Here is a 26,412-nt window from a genome sequence, read left to right on the forward strand (position 1 = left end):
TTGCAAAGCCACAAATCTAACCCAAACCCATAAGGTTTTCAAAACCTACCTCGAGATTTTGCAGCTCCAGGACAGCTCCGGGAGGTGGCACTAACTCACCACACAGCTTGTAGTAATCACAGAATTAGTAAGTGATCAGTAGTGGGATAGTACTCAGTATTCCTGAGTACTCCTGCGGAATCTCTGGCAAGGTGCTTCTGGCTTCCGAGGCTTTGATTATTTTAATTTTTTATTTTAAACAGCAGCTTCCCAGCTTTTATTCTTGAGATGGAGATGAGCTATTGCAGGTCTTCATAGCTCATAAATTCCTGGTAATTAATTGTTGCAACTTTTTCTGAGACATGCTGATAATGGGGATTGTGTCTGGAGAAAAGCCTGGCACACAGCAAGCCTGTGTCTGGATACAAAGTATTCTGGTCTATGTGTTCATATCCACAAAAGGATGTTTCTTCCTTCTGTTAAGCAGCATTGGACTTATTCTCTGGTTGTGATGTTTTTTAGGCAGTTACAAAAATGAAGTTAGATGTGTCTGAAATCACTCTTAATTGATTTTCTCCATGATGTTCAAAATAGTGTTAATCTTTTAAGTGCAAAGCCCAGAAACTCTTTCCACTGAAATAATGGCATTATCCCTGTGTTTAAAGATAATGTGTTGCCTAATTTTTTTAAAAGCTTTACATATCATTTACGAAAAGAAATGACAACAAAAAGCCAAGTAGTGTCAAGCATAAGTTGTGCTTACAGCAGCTTATGTAAAACTCAAGGAAAGCTTTAACTTGCCCAAAGTAACATACATTTCTCAAACATGGTTGTGTTTATGCCAAGATGATAAAACACTGGGCAGTGAGGACTGGATGTAGAAGAATTCCTGTTGCTAAAAGTCTGATGATATTTGAGATCTGTTGGGTGGAAATATCTGGAAGAGATGGGTGGAGTCTTCATAGGTTTGGAGAGTTTGAAATTCATTCTGAACAAAGTGGCTTTGCCCCCTGTAATGGTTCATATAAAGAATTAAGAATGTTGTATCGCTTTTGGGGGATTTTATTTGATTTCTCAGGAGACATTCCTGCTTGTAGTGGTGAGGACCAGCGTTCAGCTCTCACCCAACAGTCCCTTGCCCAGCGGCCAGGAGTCTGTGTGTCACTGACGGGCGCTGCTTTCCCCTTCCGCAGGTGTTCATCTCTGTGAACTGCCTCAGCACAGATTTCTCCTCTCAGAAGGGTGTTAAAGGCCTGCCCTTGAATCTTCAGATCGACACCTACAGCTACAACAACAGGAGTAACAAACCTGTCCACAGAGCGTACTGCCAGATTAAAGTCTTCTGCGATAAGGTAAGGTTGGGTCAATGTGGCAGTGACCTTTCAGGAAAGGCTGTTGCACAGCTTAGCAGAGTTGTTGTGGTTTGTGCGTTTTTTTTGTTTTGTTTTGTTTTAAATCTGATTTTGTAATTGCTGTTTTGGCTCTGAAAACTCCTGCCTGTGTTCAGCCTTTGCAAGGAGAAAAATTTCAACCCCTTCTGCTTGGCTCATAGATGTTATGATGACCTCAGATAAATTTGCTGCTCTCGAAATGCTGGAGCACTGAGAAGCGTTCCTGAGCATTGACTTTGGAGAAAGGTCAATCTGGGAGAAGATTGATTGTCAGTGCTCCAGACACTGGAAAGTCCTGCAGAGTGCCTTCAGCAGGAGAGATCAGTGCAATTGATTGGAGGAAGTGCAGCCTTGTCTTTTTGCCCAAGTTATGTTGTGCTGGTCCTTTTAAATTTCTTTTTGTGTTCTAACTGCATTTGTTCTTAAAAACAAACAAAAAAAACCCTCCAAAAACAACAACAACAAACTGACCAAACACAAAACCAACCAACCAAAGAATAAACCCACAAACCAAAACAAACAACTTCCACATCTTGTGAACAGAAAATGTTTGTTTTCATTGTGCTACTGTTTTGTACAGCAGTATAACCAAGCCCATTTACAAGTAGGGTGAGTGCTGTAATTTGACTGCTCTGCCTAATGCATTTATCACAGAGAATTAACACCTTTCCCAAAGCACTGCTCACCAGAAGCTGTGAAAGCAGCATAGCAGGAGCTGAGCTGAAAGCAGTTGTAAAAGCTTAACTGGGTTTGCAAAGAAAGGACATTTCCTGATCTTTGTCCTGGGTGCCTGCCTGAACAATCTTTTGAAGGCCTAGAGCAAGTAATGTGTAATGTTGGTGTTTCCAGAGTGACCCAGAGCTTTCTAGGCTGGGATAAATGTTGCCTGGACTTCCCCAGTCCTCCTTTTGATTTCTGTAAGCAACACAGACATCCTATTTTGCTGGCATCCTGCTTGACTCTTGTTCTTTGCATCCAGACTCCCTCTTCATAGCACAGACTCTTTGGGAGTGATATCTTGAACACCTCCCTGCAGCTGCAGCTCTGAGATGGGCTTGTGCTGGCTTTGCCCCATCACATACTGTGTGGTTTTGCCTTGTTGTCATCCCCCAGGACACTGTCGCAAAGATTAATCTGTGCCATTGATCTGCCTCCATTTACCTCCCAAGAAATATGAGCCCTCCACAATCTGCCTCTGCTGTAGCACCCCATTGACCCATCCTATCAGATTTTGTTGTCCATCTATATGCTTTTGAATAGGCCCTTCTGCTTTCCTGCAAGGTTGGGAGAACCTGCCTGTAGCTGCCTGCCAGTGTAAACTTAGTCATCATCCTTCAAGTGCCTCCTGAGATGACTCCTTGTCCTGGTTTTGTTAAAAACAAGCTTCTCTTTTAGTGAATTTGCCTGTCAGCTAAAGCCTTCATATTAACTGCATTTTCCTGGAGAACCAGACACATGTTTTGGTAAACATAGCAATGGAATGCAAACTTATTGATAAGCATGGATGGACGTCTCGCGAGAGGGGCGACGAGAAACCGGTGACCAAGAAACTGACCAACTGTGTATAACATTCTATTCACGTGAATACTTCATATAAAAGTGGGAGACCATGAGGATCTCGTCCCTTTTTGCCTTTTCCCTTTTCCTTATGGCTGACATTAGGAGAGGACCTTGCTAGTCACCCCTGCGAACTGAGGCCTAGTGAGAGACTGAATCCAGCTCCGCTTGGCTGCAGAGTCCAATCCAGGACTTCGGGTGCCGGCTCTGCAGTTGCTGTGACTTTCAAGATTGGTTTTGTATATTTTGTGTATTTTCTCTATTCTTACTAGTATCATTAGTAAAACATCTTTAATTTTTTCCAACTCTCTTCTCTCTGTCCTTCTTTCCCTCCCGATCGCCTGTGCTGAGTGGGAAGGGGGGAGAGGGAGGGGTAAAAGGGGGAAGTGGGGGGGAGAGGCGGTTAACAATACATCTGCCAGGGTTTTATTGTCACCCTGCAATCCAAACCCTTGACACTCCTGTTGTGATGATTTCTGCGAAGAATTTATGAGGGTCTTAACAAATGTTCTCCAGAGTATCTTAAAGGCTTGCCAGTGAGCCCAAGAGCCTTGGGTCTCATGGGCTTTTTTCAGGCCTTTTTTCCGCGCCCCCCCCCCCCTCTTTTTGCCTCTAAAATGAGATGAAGGCAAGTGTGTCATCTAAAGCTCTTTTATTATCTGGGAGTCTTGTGTGTTATCAATCTATGTTCTCTACAATACCAGTGAGTATAGACTTGCTGCAGGGAACAGGGGTTCTTTTACTCATAAATTGTCCAGTCAATTACTGACACTGTGCTAAAGCTACTGACAAGCTAATAAGACAAATTGGCTAATAAAAGGGCAGACATGTAGTCAGTGTGTGGCTTAAAGGAGATCTTTTGAGTCTATACCATAAATTTCAGCAAATCTCTTAGTATAGTAATGCCAGTGATCTTCTATTTTCCTTCGGGATTTTGACCTTTCTTTCTGCTTTATTCCTCCAGATACTTTGCAAATTGGACCTGAATTAAAAGGAGAGGGAGGGGGAAAAGATTACTTTTCTTTATTTAATCTGGCTGTTGTTCATTCAGTGAACATGCAGTCAGTGCGAGGTTGGTGCCTTGTGATTCTGCAATTTGCATTTATAGAAATGGTGTTGAAGTTTGCTGCCTTTCAGATCCATGCTGGGTCTGGCAATGAGAGCTGGGGACAGAGCCCGAGAAGCTGAATACTGTTGTCACTGAATTGAATTAAACTGTGTTCTTAAAGGCTTCGTTGAGCCTCTGGGCAAGTGCTCCTGTGAGCAGACAGCTGCAGGTACTGACTCGTAGGCCCCAACACTGGCCACTGTCTCCAGGGTCCAATAAGAGCATGGGCATTTTAGAAAGAGCACCCATTTTCTGCCCTGCTTTGAACCTTGGGTAATCAAGCAGCTGGTCTTGAATGTTTACAGGACCATTGTTACTATAGAATCCACACGTATTACTGTCCTTAATGTGTTTGTCCTCCTGTGGCCACTCTTACCTGTAGAAGTGCTGTTATCCATGTTGTCTTTGTGGAGGGCCAAGTCTATACTGTAGAGGCCTGTTGGAAAAAACACCACAAAATGACAATGCTGTGGCCACCTAACAGGAACAGGCAGCTCTGTGTCGGTCCCCTCTGTTCTTTTGTTTGTTATGGCTGTGATTGCATTGCATGCCTGAACTTACCTTGAACCTGGACACTGGCTGGCTGTCATCTGCTGCCTCTTTTTTTGTGTGTGCTCTTCACAGGGAGGTGCTTCAGTGCTCTGGTCATCTTTGCGGTCCTCCTCTGGACTTGCTCCAACAGGTCCATGTCCTTATGTTACGGGCTGTAAAGCTGGACACAGTGCTGAAGGTGGGGTGTCATGAGAGTGGAGAGGACGGGGAGTATCGTCTGCCTCAACCTGCTGGTCATGGTTCTTGTGCAGCCCAGGATATGGTTGGATTTCTGGGCTAGGAGTGCACATTGCTGGGTTCTGTCCAATATTTTGCCTACCAGTATACCCGGCAGCTTGGCCACTGGGACTTCAGGGCAGAGGAAGAGCTTGAACAGCTTGTGCACGGAGTGCCAGAGCTGCACCCAGCACGAGAGGGGGTGCGGGGCAGCGCCCCATGCCCAGAGCACACCCAACCCGCACAGCCCCAGTGCAGAAGCCAGGAGTCCCACAGTGTCATGAAGAGTCCAGATCCCAGTGTGTCGTGACTCAGCGTCGCATCCTCTCCCTGCATCTCTGTTGCTTGTCAAATACATCATGTTTGTGGAACAGAGGGATGGCAGCTCTCCCCAAAGTGCTGTTTCCCTTTCTCAGCCCAAGAATGTCTTACAAAGCTGGAGACTTTGAGGGAAAGAACAACAGCAAAAAAAAAAAACCCAAAAAGCCCTTAACGTATAGACAAGAGGATGAAGTCTTGCTTTTCAGACAGTAGGCTGTTCCTTAGGTGATGAAGTTGGGAAAACCTCTTTCTTACAATCACATTTATTCCATGATTGCAGAATACAGGATTGCCGGTGTCTTGTCTTTGAAAGTATCTGCTCTTGGTTGTCACTGAGCTCCGCTGGCAAGGCGGAAAAGCCTGTTATCAGGACATAGCTTTCTTTTTTTTATGTGGCATTTAAGATGTGTTTACCTAGGCCCCTGTAGCCTGGAACAAGTTGACTTTCAAGCAGAGCTCTGGCTGTAGGTATGGGAGGGCAGAGGCTTTCTCAAAACATGTACTCTGGATGGATTAGCACGTTCTTCACAAGCAAGCAGGTGCTGTTCCCTGTAGCACAGTGTTTGAATAGCGGAATTTTATTATTGCTGTGTGAAAGGTAGAACATGGGGCTGGAGCCAAATCTGGTCTTTCTCCTGTCAAGCTGAGATCTTGCGACTGTTCTGGTAAGGGAAGTCGCAGAGGGATGCAGGTCCAGCTGTGCTGAGGTTTAGGTGGGATGTCTTTGCTGTAGTGGGCTGTATCAGATTTACAGAGTCAAGCAAAGCTGCCAATGGCTGTGTCTTCATTAGTAATTTCTTCTCTTTTTCACAGCAGCTGCCTGAAGCTGCTTGTGTCCCTTCTGTTAGGTGGGAAAAAAAGGTGATGCATAAATGTTAATGCACATCAAATATTTAGGCTCACTTTCCTTTTTATCACTAGTGCAGACATGCCCACTGCTATCTAGCAGGCACAGGCATCCTGTTGTCTGTAGGGTATTGATTTACTGTGAGGGCTGTTGCCCTTCTGTGCTGGGCTTTAGGCACCGTTTTCCACCCCGTTGCCATGTGGTTTTTAGCATCTTGTTTGCCATAACTAATCTAGTCTCCTCCAGCACTGTGTAAGGATGTGGGTATGTTTTGGCGGCTTTACAGGGGTGGGAATGAGACATAGTGGCTTCCTGTGGCCAGATAACTGTTGCTTCTTACCCTGCTTTGCAGGAGGCTGTTGGGAGACAGGTAGAACACCAGTGATCTGGTGGTAGCACCAGGACTGAGTGTTGGGGATCTACTGTGGGATTGTCACCTTGTGCAACTGGCAACATGACATCCCTGCCTTAACCCATGGTTGGGTAGGTCTGGGCACAACTAGAGGAATGAACACAATTCCAATACAGACCTTCTTCCTTCCTTCTTTCTCTCTCCATCGTAGCTGCCTTCACCTTACAGAAAATAGTTCTCTCCTCACTGCTGCGTGGTTTGAAGGGCCAGGAACCGTGGCAAGAGCCTAGGTATCTGTGGATTCCCCCATAGCCTGACCCCTAGAAAAAGAGAAATAGTAGCACCAGCTTCACGATTATGCGTCTTCAACTTGAGATCTGTGAAGGCTGGTGTAACTGCTGCTGGCTCCATGTGCAACATGCAGGATGGTATTTTGCGCTTGGTGAATCAAAGTTTGGCTCAGTTTTAATAGATCAGGATTTAATGATGATCTAGTGAACTCTTAAACTGCAAGTTTTTATTGTTTTATACAGTTCAGTTGTATTTTATCTCATACTTCATACTATTGTTATTGCTGTGGGTGTCTTTTGTCATCATGTCCCCATCTGACTTGAAAGAAAAGCAAGTGTTTGCTTCTTGCATATGATTGTTTGATTTCATTAGATGACAGTACTTGAAAGTAAACACTGGGCAGACCTCAAAGTTGGCACACTCTGGCAAACCTGCAGCTTGGGTATGGTGAAGCTGACCTCCACAAACACAGATCTGGAAGAACGAGTGTTCCTGCCTCTGCAGCTTTAAAAAACCAAACGAACCTAAAAAAGACTTCCTCTCTCTCCCCATTCCCCTTAATCTCTTGTCTGGCAGGGAGCAGAGAGGAAGATCAGGGATGAAGAGCGAAAGCAAAGCAAGAGAAAAGGCAAGTGCACTGACCCCAGCTCTCAGTTGAATGCCTGTAAGTAGAAATTATTCCATTGGTATTTTAAGTATTAGATCTCATTTTGGTTACAAAGAACTTGCACAGTAGAACTTTCCAAAGTCAATTTTTATCCCCTATGGAACAGTGTGTGTTTTAAGCAGTTGCTTATGGAGCAATTATGTTGTGCAACATACCGAACCACTTAGTACTTCACTTCTACCTAGTTCTTCCTGTCCAAGATGGGGTCCTGCCATGTTTTCCATCAGGTATGGTCTTTAGCAGTTGAAATAACAGGGTGAGTGTGTGATTTGTATCTTTTTTTTGGGGGGGGGGCACTGCTGGAGCCCCTGCAGTAAGTACTGAAGCTGTTCCAAGTGTTTCCACCTTGCTCCTAAACTTAGGCTTTAACTTATGTTAAAAATGAGTTTATAACCGTGCAGCAAGGTGGTGGCAGCCTTGGGACTGAGCCTCCCGCCTCCCAGCCTTACACTCATTCTTCTAGAGCAAAGCGTTTCATAGTAAGGAATTTCAGTAGAAGTTGTGAAGGATGTGAAGGCCTCAGCACTTGTAGTGTGTAAAGGCTGTGGAGCTGCTTCCAGCTGAGCATCTCTCTTTTAATCGCTGCAGATGACTGAAGCAGATCCTGTGTTTGAATGACTAGTTATTGACCAGCAGAGCTGCTCAGAGGAAAATGTATCTCCCTGGTCTTCCTTTGCACGAGGCAGGTGCGTGCTCTGCTCGGTGTGCTTGTCAGAGCCGTGCTATTAACAGTCCAACTGGTTCAACAAGCATGAGCCTCACGGCTTGCTGGGCAGGATTTTCCTGACACAGCAGGTACAGGTTGCTGGAGCAGCTTCAGACGAAGATTACGCTATGAGGGAACCCATTTGCTCAAGGGCAGTTGCAGAAAGGGCGGTTGTTGGTTGTGGTGTGGGTTTGTTTTTGTGGGGGTTTTTTGTTGTTTTTCCAAAGTACATGGTGAAAGGTAGGTTTAGCACACTGTTAGCATTTCACAAGTGTAGTAGCCCCAGCACTCCCAGAAGATTACTGCATGCAGCCCTTTGCGTAATAGTTGGAAAGTGCAAACAGTTTCAACACAGATTTCCAAGATCTTATGTTTTGACAAAAGCTGCTTTCCAGTGTGAATTTCCTAGGTTTGCCCTTAGCCTGATGTGACCTTTATTTTCCTGGAAAGTACAATCCATTGCTGTATAGTTCTTGTGTGGGAAGTTTTTGATAGTTTTAAGCCATAGGCTGTTATACACACCTCCAAGATCACAAATGCCATGTGTACATGGACTTGTCACCAGCAGAAATAGTTTGTGTAGTTTGTGACTTCTGGACAAAGTTATTTTCTACAGGGATTGAGCAATCTTTAAAAACATCTGTTTTGGAAGGGGGAAAGAAAGTATATTTTTCCACTGGGGACATGAGCTAAAATGTTTTGCTCGCACTTGTTTTGACCCAATGTTTCCATGTGCTAAACTGAGTGGAAGTCTTCAGCTGTGGCCAGTTTGACATGAATGTGTCTGAAGGGCAGTTTAAGGCACCTCCTGCCTCACTTTCTCCCAGATGGGTCTTTCTAGGTGAAGTCTGTCCCCTTGGTGGCTTCTGTCACATCAGCTGGTGTGTGGTGAGAGCCCAAAAGCTCTGTTGGAGACAGTGCTGGTCCTGGTGGGGGATGAACTGAGACCTGGCAGCTTGAGGTGACCAGTATGAGCAAGGAGATGAGCAAAAATACAAAACTTGAAAGGGTGGAATTGAAATGTTTCTTGCAAGATGCTATATTTAGAGTTAGGGTAGTTGTACCACCTCTGTAGTGCAATGGTGCTTCTGTGGTGTTGCCTCTTTGAGAGGCTCCCAACTGGAACCATGTGGGTTGCAGGTTGTCTGTGTTTTCTTTCTTCTTTCCTGGTATGGGAAATCCAGCACTCTTTTGAGTGAACAGACAGGGAGAAGAGGGGCCTTGGACTGACCTTTGTCCCTCTGTTTGAATGGTTTGCTTGGTACATGGAAGACCTGTGTTCCTTTGTTGGGGTGAGGGGCCAGATCATTTCCCAGCCCAGTTTAATATCTGAACAAAATCAAAGAGCTCACTTGGAGACATGGAGCAAACTCCTGCTCCTCTGTCAAATTAGCTGTTTCCTCAGTGTCCAGGCCCTCATCTGGGAGACAACCCAGCTTCAAACTCTTCTACCACAGCAGCTTCTCACTTTGCTGACTACAGAGTTCCTGTGTTCAACAGCATATGTGCCTCTTAAATGATGTAGGAAAGCCACAGCTCTGCCGGTGTCTTCACTCTCCTCTGTTCTGATCTTTGGTCTCTGCAGTTTCTGATGTCAAAGTGCCAATGCTTCCCTCACACAAACGTACGGACATCACTGTCTTCAAGCCCTTCATGGATCTAGACACTCAGCCAGTCCTTTTCATTCCTGATGTTCACTTTGCAAATCTTCAGCGTGGTGCTCATGTAAGTAAAGCTCATGGGTGTGGGGATGAGGGGGGCCATGGCATGTATTTGCAAAAAGCCTGGGATGCTTTGTGTACATACAGACAAAGGAAATGCCAGACTGTCTGCACTGATGCTGCAAACAAAAACAGGCTGAGTCTCACATGAGCAAGCGATGTTGCTCCTAGTTCCATTGGCCAGAGTTAACTGGGGATGTTTTATGAATAAATTATTTGCCTATCAACTCCTGTTTCCATAAACCTGAAATGACGTTTCCAAAGCATCTCCAGCTGAGAGTTCACTGAATGAACTGCAGGCTGGTTTTCTCTTGTAACATCCCCTGGGTTCCTGCTGTGCTGCTGCAGACCTCGGGCTCCTCCAGCCTGCTCCTGCTGCGGGGCGAAAATCTCTTCTGTGGAACTGGCGAGTGTCAGCTCTGTGATCTGCTGCCAGAGCGCCCTGCAACGCCGTTCCTGGAAAGTCCCAGCTGACAGGAAACTGGAAGGGAAAAAATTAGAGCATAACAGAGTTTCAAAATCTTCAGCTTTCCTGTGCTGGGAGTTCTGGCATGCTCTACAGAATCTAAACCTTACTTTTTAAGAGCATTGCCTAAGCTCCTAACAGGGAGGGAGAATAAACTTGTTATCCATAAGACTGACTTCTTGCCATGTTTTCATGTGAAGGCTCTAGTGCTGAGCTCTGTCAGAAGACTGTGCTAGTCCACATAGAAAGCTGTTTGGCTCCTGTATGTTCCTGTCTCTCAGTGGAGACTCTTTACTTTCTCTTTATGAAAAGAGGTAAAGAAAATGCTTACTGGCTTTCAGAATATTAAGCTGAAGTGTCATTTGATACAGGGTTGAGAGATAATATGAGGAAATGAATTTTAGTTCTGGATAAAATTTTCACAACCCTAAGTGCAAGTATTATTTGTGTATTAAAAGGAAGGGCCTATGTTTATTGCTGGGACCAAAACATCTTACTTCTAGTAGTGTAGTTGTGGCTGGCTTCCCCACTTGACAGCCTTGTTTTCCCCTGTGTCCCTGTGCTAAGGAGCGGGGTGGGTGGGTGACCCTTCTGCTGGCTCTTGCAGCTCCTTCTCTTTTAACCCAGTGCTGTTGGACCTCTGCTCGTGCTGGATGCAGCAGGATTGTTGTTCCATGCCAATGATTCCTTAGCGCAAATAAAGCTATCGCTAAGTCAATTTTAACAGGTAGCACTTAAAAGGATGGGGAGGGCACTGCTAACGAGCAAATTACACCAGCTAATGGGTCTGTCCTTGTGCAACTTTTTGTGGCATTTGGAGCTCTTTGTGGTGTTTTCCGAGGGCTAGGTACCACGTGAGTTCTCACTAGCTAATTCAGTGTGTGTTTTTTCTGTGTAAGTCAAGAAAAATCTTTTACTTCTTTTAAAAGGTCCTTCCTGTTGCTTCAGAAGAGCTGGAGGGTGAAAGGTAAGAGCTGTGCTACTTCAGCCTCCTGCAGGCTGGCCCTCAGACAGAGGCCTAAGTCCCTGTAATTGTACTGCTGCTGACTTTTTGCCCTGTCACTGACAGCTCCAGCCTAAAGAGAGGAGCCTATATTGGTGAAGAGGACTTTATTGCTACTCCAAATAAGATGGCCAGAATAGAAGAGCCAAAAAGAGGTATTATTTTCTTCTTCCAGAGACTGAATTACTGGAGTATTTGTCCATCATGATAGATGCATCTGAGGCTGAGTTGTTGCTTTAATGTATTTTGGAGCATACTTCAGTCTGATTTTTCTGTCTTTGAGTAGTAGTAGGGAGAGTTCGTATATCCGGATATAGTTTAGCTCTGTGAATGTTTTGCAGTGTCAGAATTTCTGTGTTTTTCTGCCAAGTCAGACACTTAATGACTCTGAACCCATATGGAAAGAGACTCGGAGGAGGTGAGCAGGTCACCAGTCTCCTTGGTGGATTGGGGGAGAGAATTCATCCTGTAATCCACTACCAAGTACTTCAGAAATCTTCTCTAGGACTTTAAGCAGTGAATGCCAATAACTGGTTATGGGTACAAAACTATTGCACCTTTCATGGTGCCAGAAAATGGGCTGTTCACCACCGAGAGCTTCACTGAGAGAACATTCTGCTTATTTGCAACCTGTTGTCAACCTTTGCAATTTGATATGGAAGTGGATGTTGCTGTGGTGTTGTAGGAGGAGATGAGAGGTCCATTTGGAGATGGTGTAGAGGATTACCTGCATGTTGCAGTCATGTGTGGAAGGACCATGACAAAGCTTAAAGGATTAAAAGAGGAGGATTAAGCTTGTGATGCGGTGAAGGTTAAGTCTAGCAAGTCTGACTGTAATGGGGCTGCACTTCTGTAGTCTGGATAAATTAGTAAGGAAGGATGGGTTTTATAAAAGGAAATTAGACTTCTGTTTTTTTCCTGTTGCTCTATGCTGTAAAAAGAGACCCATGGGATTCTCTCTCCTTTGGGTGGTGTATCATCTGTATGTGCTGTCTTCATTTTTTAAATCTACAGTCCTTTTTAAAACCTGCCTTTAGCACAGGAAATCCATCAGGGTGCTGCACTGTCCTGAATTCATGTTTTGCAATTAGATATGCCAGTAATTGTTGCAGGTGTGTCAAAGCTGTGGCTGATGAACCCTTGTGAACAATCCAGGCTGCAATACCCAGTTATTAGAAGATGGATTAAAGACAGCAAAGCTGTTTAAGTCCAAGCTTTCTTGTTCTCGTGGCTTATTCCTCAGCCTTAACTCAGTTTTTAATGAGGCTGATGTTACATAGAGAGACTTTCTGTGAGCTTGAGAACGCTAGGAATGCTTTGCTGATTGGGTTTCTTATTCTTTCGTTCCCCTCTGAGCAGGAGACTGAGTCTGTGTGTTGTGTCAGCTGGGGTGGTATGAGTATTGCTGAAACATGGCAAGGGGTAGGAAGAGAGATGAGACATTGTAGGGGGAGCAGAGGACTGTACAAATTTAATTATTTAAAAATGAGGAGGTGGCTAGGATGGCTTCACCTGCTGTTGTAGCATCTGTCAAATCACTTTATTGTGAAAAGTCCTATGGCAGATGACCTGTGAGATATGGATACCCAAAAGCTTCCAGACTCTCTGATTTGCATTCCACCTTTCCGTGTTTCAATTATAACCTTAGTTGTTTGTTTTTTTTTCAAACAATTGAGAAAATAGCAAGTAAAAAAAATAGCAAATAGAGAAAGAAGTAGTTTGACAAAAAAGATGTTTGAGCATGCAGTATTTCTGTGTGTAAAAAGTATGTTTTGAGCTAACCTAGCTCTACATGGTTTTAATACCATCTCCCATGTATATTGAACATATGTATACCTCTTAATGAGATGCTCAGTGTATTTTACTTTGTACTTAGCCACTATCATATACAGATTGCTTTTGAGGACCAATTATGCCATAAAGTCCTCCCTTTGATTTGCTTTCCAGTGTTGCTGTATGTCCGAAAAGAGTCAGAGGAAGTCTTTGATGCACTAATGTTAAAGACGCCATCTCTGAAAGGTCTCATGGAAGCGGTAAGTAATTAGAGTGTTTTATAGTCCTCGTCTCCAGTTTGAGAAAAAGTGAGTGTAATCCTTGGCTGTCCAGTCCTTGTACACAGGAGCTAGACTGTCAATCACAGCTTGTGTCCACATATTCCTCTTCTTCTAGATAAAAAGCATAAGCCTGATTTCCTTTCAGTAATGTGGTAATTAATGTAAATAATGCTTTCATTATTAAGGGACTTCAGGAAGCTTCCCTTAAGTATCTTACCCCACACCTGTGAGGTCTGAGTGTTTTCAGTCTTCCTTGAAAATCCATGTGTGTCAGGCTTGATGCCTGGATACCTGAGATAGTCCCAAAATGACAAGTGCTGCTGGAAGGAGCCTTCTGGTCTCGGTGCTTACGTAGGCTGTGCATTGGTCAAGCTGCAGAAGCAGCTGTGTAGGTCTTTTCCTAGTTTTGTCAACAAATGGTCAATAAACTCCCCACTGTGGATGCTCCTCATGTCACAGTACTTTAATTAGAAGATGGAGTGATTTTCAGAATGTGTTCAGTGTCTTGGGTTTATTTCAGCCTTTCAAAGCCTCCTTCTGAGTGTGCTTGAAGACTTTTATATGTCAGTGTATATGTGCATGAAATTGCTCTCTGGTACTTCCATAATAGCCTTCCACTACCCCTGCTGTTGCAGCGCTGCAAAGGAAACGCAGAACTTAACTCCAAGGAATGGCGTAATGGTTGGCACGAGCTCAAAACTGACGTTTCTGGCTGCCTGTTTCTGTGACTAATGCCTCGTTGTTGCCCAGAGGACGGAGGCTTTGGGGCTGTGCAGCCAGGTTTTGGTGTTAGCTGTGGGACCCAGTAGTGGTTCTGTAACCTGAGGCTCTCTCCTGGCTGTGGGACTTTGCTGGCAGGGGCAGGCTGGGGAGGGGGAGCGGAGGCTGTGAAGTCCTCCCTTATCCCATCATCCTGTGCCTTTTTTGTTTTGCTTGGACTTCTTAAAGCAAGGAACAGAGCTCGCAACTGTAGCTGAGAGGAAACCCTGTGCTAGAGCGTATTGGTTGGGTACTTGCTGTCTGTGTGACAGAGCAATTTGCCAAAGTAAACCAGGCTCAGGTTACTGACCTCATGGCTTCCTGGAGGTTCATGCGATGAAGTGCCGTGGTTTTGCACTGAGGTCACTCTGCTGGGTGAGGGGGACATTTCTGATCAGCTCGTGTCCTTAGCAGCAGAGGTCTTCACTCTGTTGCTATTTTCTTCCTGCACCAGCCGCTGTGACGACTGGTTTTCACCTGATCCCTCTGACACTGAATTTAAAAATGGTCTTGATACGTTTTTTTTAGAACAGAGAGCCAAGAGAAGATGAGAAGCAGGGTGTGGGGTGGTTTTTAATGTATGGGCTTTTTGGTGTGGGTGCGGGGGGTTGCTGTATGAGAAGTTAGTGGCCAGGTTTAGAACATGATTAAAATTTTTGCACAGAAGTTGGGCAAATGACAGAGGAGGGGTTCTCATCTGTGGGCTTATACTATAGTTCAGGATTTAGTAATTGCCTCATAGGGCAGAGCAGTTGCAGAGTGGTTGTTTTGATCTGCAGACTTTTTTTTTTTTGTTCCTTTGTAAAATAGTGAGTGGAAGACAATGCCAGCAGTCTCCTTGCTTCAACAGTGCTTGCTTTCTTTTGTTCTAGATATCCGACAAGTATGAGGTTCCTTTTGATAAAATAGGAAAAATCTTCAAAAAATGTAAAAAAGGGTGAGTACGTACCTATGGAGCAGCTGTCTGAGCATATTAACTCCTTTTTTTGAACCTGTAGGCAAATCTGCTCTGTAACTCCTCCATGTGCTGCCTGTGTGTAAAGGTCATTTGCAGATGTGTGTGTGTGTATACAGGAATTACTAATCCTATTCCAATTCAGTCCTACTCCAAGTAGAGCAGAAGACTGTAAGGGTCCTATAGAAATACATAGGCTGACTTCCTCAGTAAATACAAGTCAGGGGATGTCTCTGAGTTAACTGCTGTATTAACCAGAGTTGATGATGTCAGGGGAAGAAGAGTCCATTTTTTTTTAAAGACCCTTAGTGATGAAGAACCTACCTTAACCTGTGTTAAATTGTTCCAGTGGTTAACTGTACTCACTGTGTCTACATTCTTTACATGCAAAGTACCCACTCCTGACAGAGGCCACACTCCACAGTCTTTTTTTTTTGGTAAAGAATGGAATTCCGGACTATATCTGCTTTTATTGCTCCTTTTAATCTCTTTTAATTTTCTTGTGATTTTTTTTTTTTGTTTGTGTGTGTTTGTTTTTGTGTTTTTCCTGTTTCTGAAGTCACTTTGGTATCTTAGTCCCTTTCCCAAAGCCCCTCTGGCTGTAAAAATGTCTTTTAATCACCTTTGGAATGTAGTTTTTAAGGGCTGTGCTTTCATAGCAGAATCACTGCAGAAGCTACCATGGTAGCTAAGGATGGTTTTGTGTGTTCACATGCACACTTGCATGGGTGTGCTCACACATAAACACATGGGTAAGGACTGGAAGCAGCCAGGCATCGGTAGTTTCTTCCCTGCAAGCTCTGTAGGGTTTTATGCTGATGCTTTATAGCTGTCAGACAAACCAGTTCAGAGCCCAAAGTTTGCCCAAGTGTCTGCAGCTTCAGAAGGGTTTCTGCCCTTTCTGAGATCTCCCTCCCTGACCCGGGAGCCAGATTTAACCTTTTCATTGAGATCCTGCAAGCACGGCTGTGAGCCTTCATGGCAGGTTTGGGCAAGAACAGGTGGATCTGCTGTAGGAAGCAATGGGTCAGAGATAGGTGAACAGGCATCTTGCCTTACCTCTGCACAGTCCAGGCTCTCTGAGACTTGAGGGCACCTTTTCCATCTCTGCCATTTGGAACAGTAATATCTCCCTGCCTTGTTTTATTTTTTCAGAATTCTGGTCAATATGGACGATAACATCGTGAAACATTATTCTAATGAAGATACCTTCCAGTTGCAAATTGAAGAAGTTGGAGGATCTTACAAGCTCACTCTCACTGAGATCTAAGATCATGGATCCTCTGTGGATTTTAAACAAAGGTCTCAAGTGAACATTTTCCCATAATTTAGGATGCTGGGCAAAACACTAATCACCTTCTCCAGAAGAAAGCTGGATGTTGACTTGTTCTGGGGAGCAGAGCAGTGTTTTTGCTTGTATGTTTGTGTTTCTGTTCTTTGCTAAGAACATGGTATTGCTCATGAACTTATTTGCACTTGAAATGAGTGAGCAAAGATCGGCGATGAAATAGGGAGCATGTATAAAACACTACTAAATACGGGAGGGGAAAACCCTTGGAAGGTGGCCTTTAGAGTGGTGATATCTTATTTATCTATCCAGTAACCATGTTTGAGCCTGTTATCAGCTAATGCCATTTTATTGGACTGTTTTCTGCTAAGTAGAGCTACAAAACTACTCATTGATACTAATAGGAATTGCGTGCAGGTTGGAGAAAAGTCTTTATAATGTTTACTCTTGAACAGGGCAGACTTGAAATCACTTGTGTCATTTGGGGGGAATGTAAAACTGCCTTGCTTATGAAGAACTCGCCTTAGTAACTGTGTGAACTCTCATCAGATGAAGCTATATTGTATATAAGTGCAATATATTTTTTGAAGGTTTGTAAATGTGTACATACAAGTGATATATAATATATATAAAATATGGTGTTCTGTATATACCGTGAATATATGCAATGGAGCCCATCTAAAAGGATGCCATATACAGAGGAAGCAGATATTTAATGTAGCTATTTAAAAAGGGACAAGCCCTTAACACGCACCAAAGGTGAGCACACGTTTGTACATTCATAGAAGGCACAAGAGACCTGCTTGTTCAACACAGATCTTCCTGCGTGGAAGGAAAAAGGTATTGGCTCTCTCCTAAACCCTCCTGCACAGCAAGGCGATGGCAGTCCTGCCTTCTCTTATGAGCTGCCGCTTTGAGCCCTGAAATGCCGCGTTCCGCTGCCCGGGGAGGTGACTTGTGCCAAGCCTGAGAGCTGGGTCCTGAGAGGAGCTGAGCACTTGCAGATCACTTGAGATTCACTTCTGGGGGTCAGGAAGAAGGTCTCCTAGAGGGTGGATTTTTTGTTGTTGTTTGTTTTTTTTCCTTTAGCAGTAGACTTAAGGCTCAGCTGGATGCTGTCCGCAACAGCCCCTCAGGCTGGATGAACCCGTGGGTTGGAGCCAGCTTGCAGGGTCCTAGGATGTCAACAACTGGAAGTGCACAGACAAGACCTTTAAGAGAGGAAGGTGGCATCCCAGTGCAGCGGTGAAGCATTCCTTTGTATATACGTTGTCAGGCACTGACCCAGTGCTGAGGTGGAGAGACCGCAGAGGGGCAGCTGGTAGCAGGTGTCCCGAGCCTAGCCCCAGCTGAGAGTGCCAACACCTCCAAAAAAACCTGCTCTGCAGTGGATTGTACAGTATTTACTTGTTGTGTGCATGTGCTTATGAAGGAAAGGCACCCCTCTGGTTAGTAGCAAGTGAAAGAGGAACATTTAAACAGCCACACTTGGCTCTAAGGCAAAAACCTGCATTACATGGTGAGCAGGTGAGTGCTAGTACCAGGTCCAGTGTCACTTAGTGCTTTTTTTTTTTAGGGATCTGGATAATGAAAGAGAGGTTTGTGATGTTTTCAGACACCATAAAACTGAGAAGAACTGCATATTCCTCACCTAGGATGTGATGGTCAATCTGGATAGGCTGGAGAAATAGCCTGGAAAAGCAGGATATGATTCTACTTAATGGTTAACAAATTGTAACTGAATGTTGTTCAGCTGTGTCACGCTGCTGTTTGGAAGAGGGAGGCAAATGCCACACTGAGCTCACGAACAGGAGCATGGCCTGCAAGAAATGGGAGATCTGCCTTTTGCTCTACTTGGCATCGCCAAGGCCTCTGGGAGCTCTGTGCCCTTCAGCAGAACCTTGTCCTGTCGGGTGTCCCCAGGGCCAGACCGCCCTGTCCTTCAGCTGGAGCTTGTGGCCTCTGATGAGGACAGGGCGGGATGAGTTCCTGGTGAGGGGTTATCTTCAGAAGAGCAAGTTGAGGGGAGCCGCCTCCCAGCATGTGATGGTGTTCTCCCAGCCCATCGCAAGCACAGCAAGAAGTAGGGTGTAAATTGCAGAAATTCAGGTTAGGTGTCAAGGTGGTTTTTTCTAGTGAGAAGCGCAGTTTGCCCAGGGAGCCCAGAGTTTGACATGAGAGATCTTCAGAACCAGGCTGGGCACAGTGGTCTCTGAACTGTCACAGGTATAGCTCATTGTCCCTTGGTGCTGAGACTAGGTGACTACTTGAAGTCCCTCCCTGCCATATTTTTTAAATGATTTACATGATCTCTAGTATTTTGGGATATGTGTTCAGCCCAGTCCTGAGCTGGTTCATAGACTGTTCCATTCGTTCCTCCTCCTCTCCGCTGTCTGGCCCCACAGAGGCTTGCTGACACTCCGTGTGCCCCCCTCTTCGTTCTGCGTCTGGAGTTAAGCAAACTCCTCGTGGATGCATCCGTTACTGTGGGCTCGAATCCAAAGGAGAGGAGCTGCCGTGCAGCACAGGGTGCTGAAGAGACTTGGCCATCACATGCCACCTCCCACAGGGATCCACCACCTGTAGAGCAGCCATGGGACTCGTACCCAGCTGAGACCAACCCCCAGCTTGGGCTTCCCTGCAGCAGTCACGGGAATAATGTTACTATGGCAAGGGAATTTCTTTTTTTAAACCTGATATATAGAATACATATATATATTTACACATTTTTATTGCAAATGGAAGTTTTATTACAGACGCTCAGTCTAGGGTCAGGGAAGTAGATGTAGAGTCTCCGTAGAGGTAGGATTGACATGGATGTTATTTCTTTTTACTGCTTAATGAAGTATGTGAACTAAATCTGACGATTGTTTTCCACTATAAGATACTCTGGGACACGGGTCTTATAACAGTAGCAGCAATGTTATGTATGTTTTATGAAACAGATTTTGTTTTTGTTTTGACTGCTGTTTTTTAATTGAAAATGCATTTTAAACCAAGCTATTAAATTTTATATGTTCATTTCTAATGATGGGTCTTTTATCTATAAATGCCTTTGGCCTACCCCTTTTATTTTTCTCTTCAAGAGGATCTATAAAACAAAACCTGAAGAATTGTTTCCTGGTTTCTCCTCTTTGCAGAAGAAAATAAGCCAAATGCCAGCCTTGCAGTTATTCCCACATACGAAAGGGTTAGTCCCACTCTCTGCTTGATTTCAACTAACCTCATTCATTTCTGGGCGCGGGGGAGCTGTGTAGCATTGTGTTTTAGTAGGATGCTTTCCTTTGGCAGGGAAACAACCCCAAAAAGCCATCGGTAAGTTCAGATGTGTAGTGGGTTGGTGATGGCTGCTGATCTCTGCTGGAGATTGAACCAAAGCGGGGGGGGGAGGGGGTATTGCCCCCTGCTGTGCCCTGGGCAGTGGCAGATGCGTCTCCCATGGGAAGCCTCAGGCTCGCAGTGGTGCCAGTGGCTGTGCCTGATCTGAGGGATCTTCATGTCATTGCCAGCCTGCCATTGCTATGGGGAGCAGGGGGTGCCTCTCCAGGAGGAGCTACTTGTAAACTGGCACATCCCAGGTGGTGGTGGGGACCACTGGTGAAGCTGCAGGTGTTGGCCTTCCGCAGATGGAAATGCTCAGTTAAAGTCCATGCTTATAAATATCTCAAGGGTGGATGTCAAGAGGATGGGACCAGACTCCTTTCAGTTGTGCCCAACAATAGGATGAGGGGCAGCGGGCACAGACTGAAGCACAGGAGGTTCCATCTGAATATGAGGAGAAACTTTTTTACTTTGAGGTGCCAGAGCCCTGGAACAGCCTGCCCAGAGACCTGGGCATATTCCTGTGCAATCTGCTCTGGTGAACCTGCTATAGCAGGTGGGTTGGACTAGATGATCTCCAGAGGTCCCTTCCAACCCAAACCATTTTGTGGTTCTAATTCTCCAGACTACTCCTAATGCTGCCGTTGCTTTAGTGTCCAGAGGGGTGTTCAGCTCCTCTTTCTCACCATTAGCAACGTCTCGACAAGCTCTAGCTGGCTCCCTGGCCCTGCAGCAGCTGCTGCCCTGAGGCAGCTGCTGTTCTGAGCCGACACCTTCCCCATTGCTGGGCTTGTGTCAGCGTGCCCAGGGCTCCGTGGGGAGCAGCGTGGGAGGCAGACAATTTGGAGCATGAAAAAGGCAGGTAGAGCTTTTTATCCATTTATTTCTAGTTCTAGTATGGGCCATGCTGGCTGAGTTTATGCCCCAGATGTAGGAAGATGCTGCAGGACGTCACTGGGCAAGTCCTGAGGTGCCCTGGGTGATGCCACAGTGACGGGGTATGGAGTGTCACCTCCACTCAAGCTGGTGCCCACTGAAAGGCTGAGTGGGGTTTAGCCCCTGTGCAGGTGTTTATAGGGTGGTGGCCATCTCACCAACCTCAGTACAAGGATGGACCTGTGGCAGGGCCAGCAAGGAGCTGGCAGCACTGCTGCTGCCTCTTTGGGTGTCTGGTGACTTCCCAAGCCCTTACCCACCAAGCGTGTGCGTGCCTGTGCCGTGCCTCCTGCCGCCCCCTCGGCTTCTCTCCTTTCATAGTGAACTTAGAGAAAGTGTCTTTTTGCGCAGCTCTTATCTGCAGTGGAGCATCAGCGGGTGGAAGGTGAACTCCAAAGACGCAGCTTTGAACTCCCAAGCCAGGCAGCCTTACAGGGAGACCCATGCTTCTTCCCTGGGGCATGACTCAGGGCTCTGACGTCACAAACATTTAGTTAAGCTTTTAAGATCTGATTTTTTTTTTTTTTTTTTTAATATGGGAAAGCTGAATTCTGCAGTTTGTTCAAAAATCTTTTGTCTATACAAATTAGTTGGGGGGGTTTTGGTGCATCTTGCAGTTGCTTGTTTGCAGAGGACAATGCTCCATCACCCCATTGAACTATTTTCTTGTACACACAGCTGGTAGGTGGATGTCATTTTTGCTGGTTTAAGCCTTATTTATTTTGCTATCTCTCCAGTGTGGCCACCCTGCAGGCTGCATGTGCAAATACCAGCTGGTGACCAGTGTCAATGGCATTGAACTTAGAATCATAGAATAGTTTGGGTTGAAAGGCACATTCAAAGGTCATCTAGTCCAAACCCCTGCAATGAGCAGGGACATCTTCAACTACATCAGGTTGCTCAGAGCCCTGTCCAGCCTGGTCTTGAATGTCTCTAGGGATAGGGTATTTAATGAAACATAACAAGGGCAAGTGTAGAGTATTGCATCTGGGCAGGAACAACCCCAGGTTCCAGTATAAATTGGGGAATGACCTATTAGAGAGCAGCATAGAGGAAAGGGACCTGGGGGTCCTGGTGGGCAGCAGGATGACCATGAGCCAGCACTGTGCCCTTGTGGCCAGAGAGGCCAATGGCATCCTGGGGTGTATTAGAAGGGGATGGTTAATAGGTAAAGAAAGGTTCTCCTTCCCCTCTACTCTGCCCTGATGAGACCACATCTGGAACATTGTGTCCAGTTCTGGGCCCCTCAGTTCCAGGAGGATGGGGAACTGCTGGAGAGAGTCCAGCACAGGGCAACAAAGATGATTAAGGGAGTGGAGCTTCTTCCTTATGAGGAAAGGCTGAGGGAGCTGGGGCTCTTTAGCTTGGAGAAGAGGAGACTGAGGGGTGACCTCATTAATGTTTATAAATATGTAAAGGGTGAGTGTCACGAGGATGGAGCCAGGCTCTTCTTGGTGACAACCAACGGTAGGACAAGGGGAAATGGGTTCAAACTGGAACACAAGAGGTTCCACTTACATTTGAGAAGAAACTTCTTCTCAGTGAGGGTGCCAGAGCACTGGAACAGGCTGCCCATGGGGGTTGTGGAGTCTCCTTCGCTGGAGACATTCAAAACCTGCCTGGACACCTTCCTGTGTAACCTCATCTAGGTGTTCCTGCTCCAGCAGGAGAAATTGGACTAGATGACCTTTGAGGTTCCTTCTAATCCCTGACATTCTGTGATCTACCACCTCTCTGAGCAACCTGGGCCAATATTTTACCACCCTTATTGTAAAAAATTTCTTCCTTGTGTCTAGCCCTAGTCTCTTTTAGCTTTTAACTTTTTAGCATGACCACCTGCCCTGTCATAACAGGCCCTGCTAAAAAGTCTGTCCCCATCTTTCTTATAGGCCCCTTTTAAATACTGAAAAGCTGCAATAAGTTCTCCCAGGAGCCTTCTCTTCTCCAGGCTGAACAACCCCCGCTCTCTCAGCCTGTCCCCATAGGAGAGCTGTCCCAGCCCCCTGACCATTTTTGTGGCCTCCTCTGGCGCCTCTCCAACAGATCCATGTCTTTCCTGTGCTGAGGGCTCCAGAGCTGGATGCAGCACTTGTGTACTCCTCTGCAGTGCTGGTCATCTTGGGCGGCATCCTGAGCCTGGTGCTGGCCTGCAGGTCCATCACCTCCTCCATGGTTTGATGGGTGGGAAGCACGCACTGGGCAGAGGAAAGGTGCTGTCTGAGCCTGGCAGCAGCTCCAACAAGTGGGAACGTGGTGGAAAAGTGTTTGTAGCTCTTGGTGGTTTGATACCTGGAGGTGGGGACAGCTCCTGGCTCAGGGACGGATGGCAGCGAGGATGATGTAGCACGGTGTGTGGGTGGCTGCTGCCACCAGGCTGGAAAAGAGGGTGTAAATTGGAGTGAAATCTGGAGTGAGGGTGAAGTGATGTGGGGAAAAGCAGGCAAATTGAATCCTGTGGTTCCCCAGCACCAGGAAAATGGCGTCCTGTGGTTCCACAGTGCCAGGGAAATCAAGTCCCAGGGTTCCCTAGTGCCCAGCAGGCAAGGAGAGCTGGAGCCCTGGCCCTGCCAACCTGCCAAATCTGCACTCACAGCTTCTGGGTGATGGTGTGCGGTGAAGAGGCTGCAGTGCTGTCCCCACTGCCAGCAGCCCAGTTAGAAACAACGTGGCCGGTCTCCTGCCTGGAGAGACACGTTGTCTGGAGTGGCTGCCATCGGTGGGGATCGTGCCATGGGGTGACGCTTAGCCCTGCTCAGAGGAGTGATGGGAGTCCGGGGACAAGGGCACGGGAGTGCAGGGGTTGGCACCAGCTCTACCAGGCAGCTGTGCCAGTGGCATAACGGTTGTTGCCAGCGCTTGGTTTGATGCTGCTTTTAATCCTGCTGTGATAAGGTTTGCCCCTTTTTTTTTTTTTTTTTTTGTTAAAGTAAATAATTACATGAGCTTTGCAAACATGAATAGGTAAATAAAATAGAAATGATCACTCGCTGATCAGCTCTGCATCTCGTGTCTCCCAGGCTCTGCTCTGTGACTCTTCTCACTGGAAACACTTTGAGCCTGTCGGCCAGTGCTGGCCAAGGGCTTTCAGGGGGTGGCAGTGCTGGGTCCCCTATCTTGTGGATGTCGGGGCCCCATACCAGGCTTGCTCTCCCGCTTGTTCCTGCTCTACATGATTAAAAAAGAGCTCAGGCTGCAGGTGAGAAGCTGTTGAGACTTGCTGAATATGAAGCCCCAGGTCAGGATAGCGCATGAGGCAAAAAGAGACAGTTGTAAAAGCAGTGATGGGAAGCTAAAAGGAAAATATATTGCTGCTGAAATCACCCCTTGCCATGCCATGTGGCCATTCCCAAATGAGCTTGCACCTCATGGCAGTTCTGACTGAAGCTTTGCCTGCGAGCGATGCCCAGTCTGGCCTGGGCAGAGGCTGAGCTGTGCCTGTGGGCTTCCCAGGGCTCGGGGGGGTGAAAGTTTTGGTGACTGAGGGCCCAAATACACCCGATCTCTGCAGGAGCATAGCTTGTTCACACTCGTCTGTATGTGCTGCGGGGCCAGGGACCGTGGTGCTGCCCATCTGTGGCCAGCAGCTCCCTTGGGACCACATGCTGACTTTTGTTGCTTTTTCAAGGAGAATGTTGAGCCCTCCTGAGGGACTGCAGAGGAAATTTTGAAGATGAGGAGTTGGGGTTGGAAGGGACCTCTGGAGATCCTCTACTCCAACCCACCTGCTAAAGCAGGTTCACCAGAGCAGATTGCACAGAATGTGTCCAGGTGGGTTTTGAATGTCTCCAGAGAAGGAGACTCCACAACCTCTCTGGGCAGCCTGTTCCAGTGCTCTGGCACTCTCAAAGTAAAGAAGTTCCTCCTCATATTCAGGTGGGACCTCCTGAAACACCTTCTTCCCACTACAGATTTTCTGTCTCCTCAGCTTTCGCACAGTATGTGTCCTTTCCTGTAAAATTTGATTATGCTTTCCATTAGAAATAACCTACAACTCCTGGGCACAGCGAAACCTCCTCGCTGCTCAGTGAGTGTCCCATGCTGATGAAGTGCTGCCCAGGAGGGAGTGCACTGGCTTTGATTGAGTTCCCAGTAATGAAACAAGCCATTTAACATCCAATGGCTTATTCTGCTCAAAACAGTTTCTTAGGTTGCACCACTTCCTCATCTGACCTCCTGTATGGGCTCCAGCCTCAGTCCCAGCTGCTCTCACCACCTCATTCTCTGGGACTCCAAGATACCCTGATATCAGGAGGTAACACTTTATTTCCATATTTATAAAAAAAATCACCACTTAATCTCTCTGATCTCTTGGCACTGTTTCCACCATGTACCTTCACAAGACAAGAGGCACAAACTGAAACACAGGAGGAGTTTCTGAACCAGAGGAAACACTTTTTCACTGTGAGGGTTACTGAGCACTGACTGGCACAGGCTGCCCAAGAACGTTATGGAATTTCCATGCTTAAAGATATTCAAAAACCATCTGGACATGGACCTGGGCAACTGGTTCTGGGTGGCCTTGCTTGAGCAGGGGGGTTGGATCAGATGACCTCCTGAGGTCCCTTCCAACCTCGTGAAGAACAGCCTGAGGGTGAATATTCATGGTTCTGCTGGATGGGAAAGGCCACCAGCTGGGTAAAAACACTGCTTTCACCCTCAGACCTTCCCTACACACCCAGTAATTCCCAACTTCACGGTCAAATTGAGCCCTTGCCTGCAGCAACTTCTCCACAAGCACCACCTCTCCTTTCCTCCCAAGCCAAGTGATTGACTGAAATAAGCTGAGCTGTGAATACCCTGCCCTGAACCTGAAGGTTTGCTCTTCCATTCCAGGGCCACAGACAGACCTGGCTGGTTCAGAGCTTATTTTTCCCCCAGCACTATCAGTCTTAGGCCAGGTCCTCCTTCTGCCTTCACCCGGGCATGAAATCCCAGCGCCACTGCAGCCAGCCAGGTCCCCACCACCCAGATCTCCACCTGCCATCTCTGCACTTCATGGCGTTCACACGCTCTGCCATGCTGTATTACACCCGCCTGAGCGCTGTCGTCAGGGAGCTCGAATATGCTTTGTAAAAGCCTCAAGATGTACCTTTGGAGCAAAATATCAGTGGGGTAATGGATGTGTGTAATGCAGCGTGAAGAAAACCTTGAGGATCAGAGAGAGAGGGTTTTCAAAGCAGGGCAATGGGGGAAAATTCTGCCAAGAAATTAAATATTGAAAAATTTGATGGTGTTGAACAGCATCATTAACCCCAAGCATTTAGGAACCGGGAGATGGACCTGAAGGAAAAAGAAAAAAAAAAAAAAAAAGAGAGTGATTTAGGGTCATAATTATCTCAATTTAGCTTCCTCTTGAGACATAGAATCATTTTAGTTGGAAGAGACCCTCAAGATCATCAAATCCAACCATAACCTAACCTAAGTCTAGAACTAAACCATGTCCCTAAGAACGTCATCTAAACGCCTTTTAAACGCCTCCAGAGATGGTGACTTCACAACTGCCCTGGGCAGCCTGTTCCAATGCCTGACAACCCTTTCCATGAAGAATTTTTTTCCTAATATCCAATCTGAACTTGCCCTGGTGAAGGTGGCTGAAGCTTTTTCAGCTTGAAAGCCCTGAGAGAATGTTGACTAGCAAAGCCCTGCAATAGTTCAGCAAGGCAGGAAAGCATCCAGCATTTCACCTACTCATCGGAGGAGGAAAGTCAGACCCTTGGGGATATTGGAGTTGACAACTGGTGTGGATTTTTGGTATTAGAGAGCATCCTGCCTCTCTCCCCGTCGGGTGTGTTGTGGGGACCTAAACAGCCTCAATACTGCTGGAGGGTCAGTTGTGGATCCTGGATGTTAGGCCTGGGTGAAGTGATGCAGCACCCAGGCCAGCTCTGCTGGTTTGCAGCCTGGTACCCACAGCCCGTGCCT

The 26,412-nt window shown here is 46.3% G+C and overlaps 1 protein-coding gene across 1 annotated transcript in view; it reads left to right on the plus strand.

The window, feature by feature from the left end:
- GRHL1 (grainyhead like transcription factor 1) overlaps positions 1-19,261 on the plus strand; it is a 42,232-nt gene extending 22,971 nt beyond the window's left edge. The window contains exons 9-16 of the mRNA XM_082047873.1: positions 1,173-1,331; positions 7,191-7,242; positions 9,573-9,712; positions 11,104-11,141; positions 11,244-11,332; positions 13,125-13,210; positions 14,863-14,927; positions 16,101-19,261. Coding sequence (XP_081903999.1) covers positions 1,173-1,331; positions 7,191-7,242; positions 9,573-9,712; positions 11,104-11,141; positions 11,244-11,332; positions 13,125-13,210; positions 14,863-14,927; positions 16,101-16,215 — 744 coding nt within the window. The 3' untranslated portion in view covers positions 16,216-19,261. The remainder of the gene's footprint in view (positions 1-1,172; positions 1,332-7,190; positions 7,243-9,572; positions 9,713-11,103; positions 11,142-11,243; positions 11,333-13,124; positions 13,211-14,862; positions 14,928-16,100) is intronic.
- The last annotated feature ends 7,151 nt before the right edge of the window (positions 19,262-26,412 follow it).

The sequence above is a fragment of the Streptopelia decaocto genome (assembly GCF_964273445.1).
Source record: "Streptopelia decaocto genome assembly, chromosome: 3".
NCBI classification, from domain to species: domain Eukaryota; kingdom Metazoa; phylum Chordata; class Aves; order Columbiformes; family Columbidae; genus Streptopelia; species Streptopelia decaocto.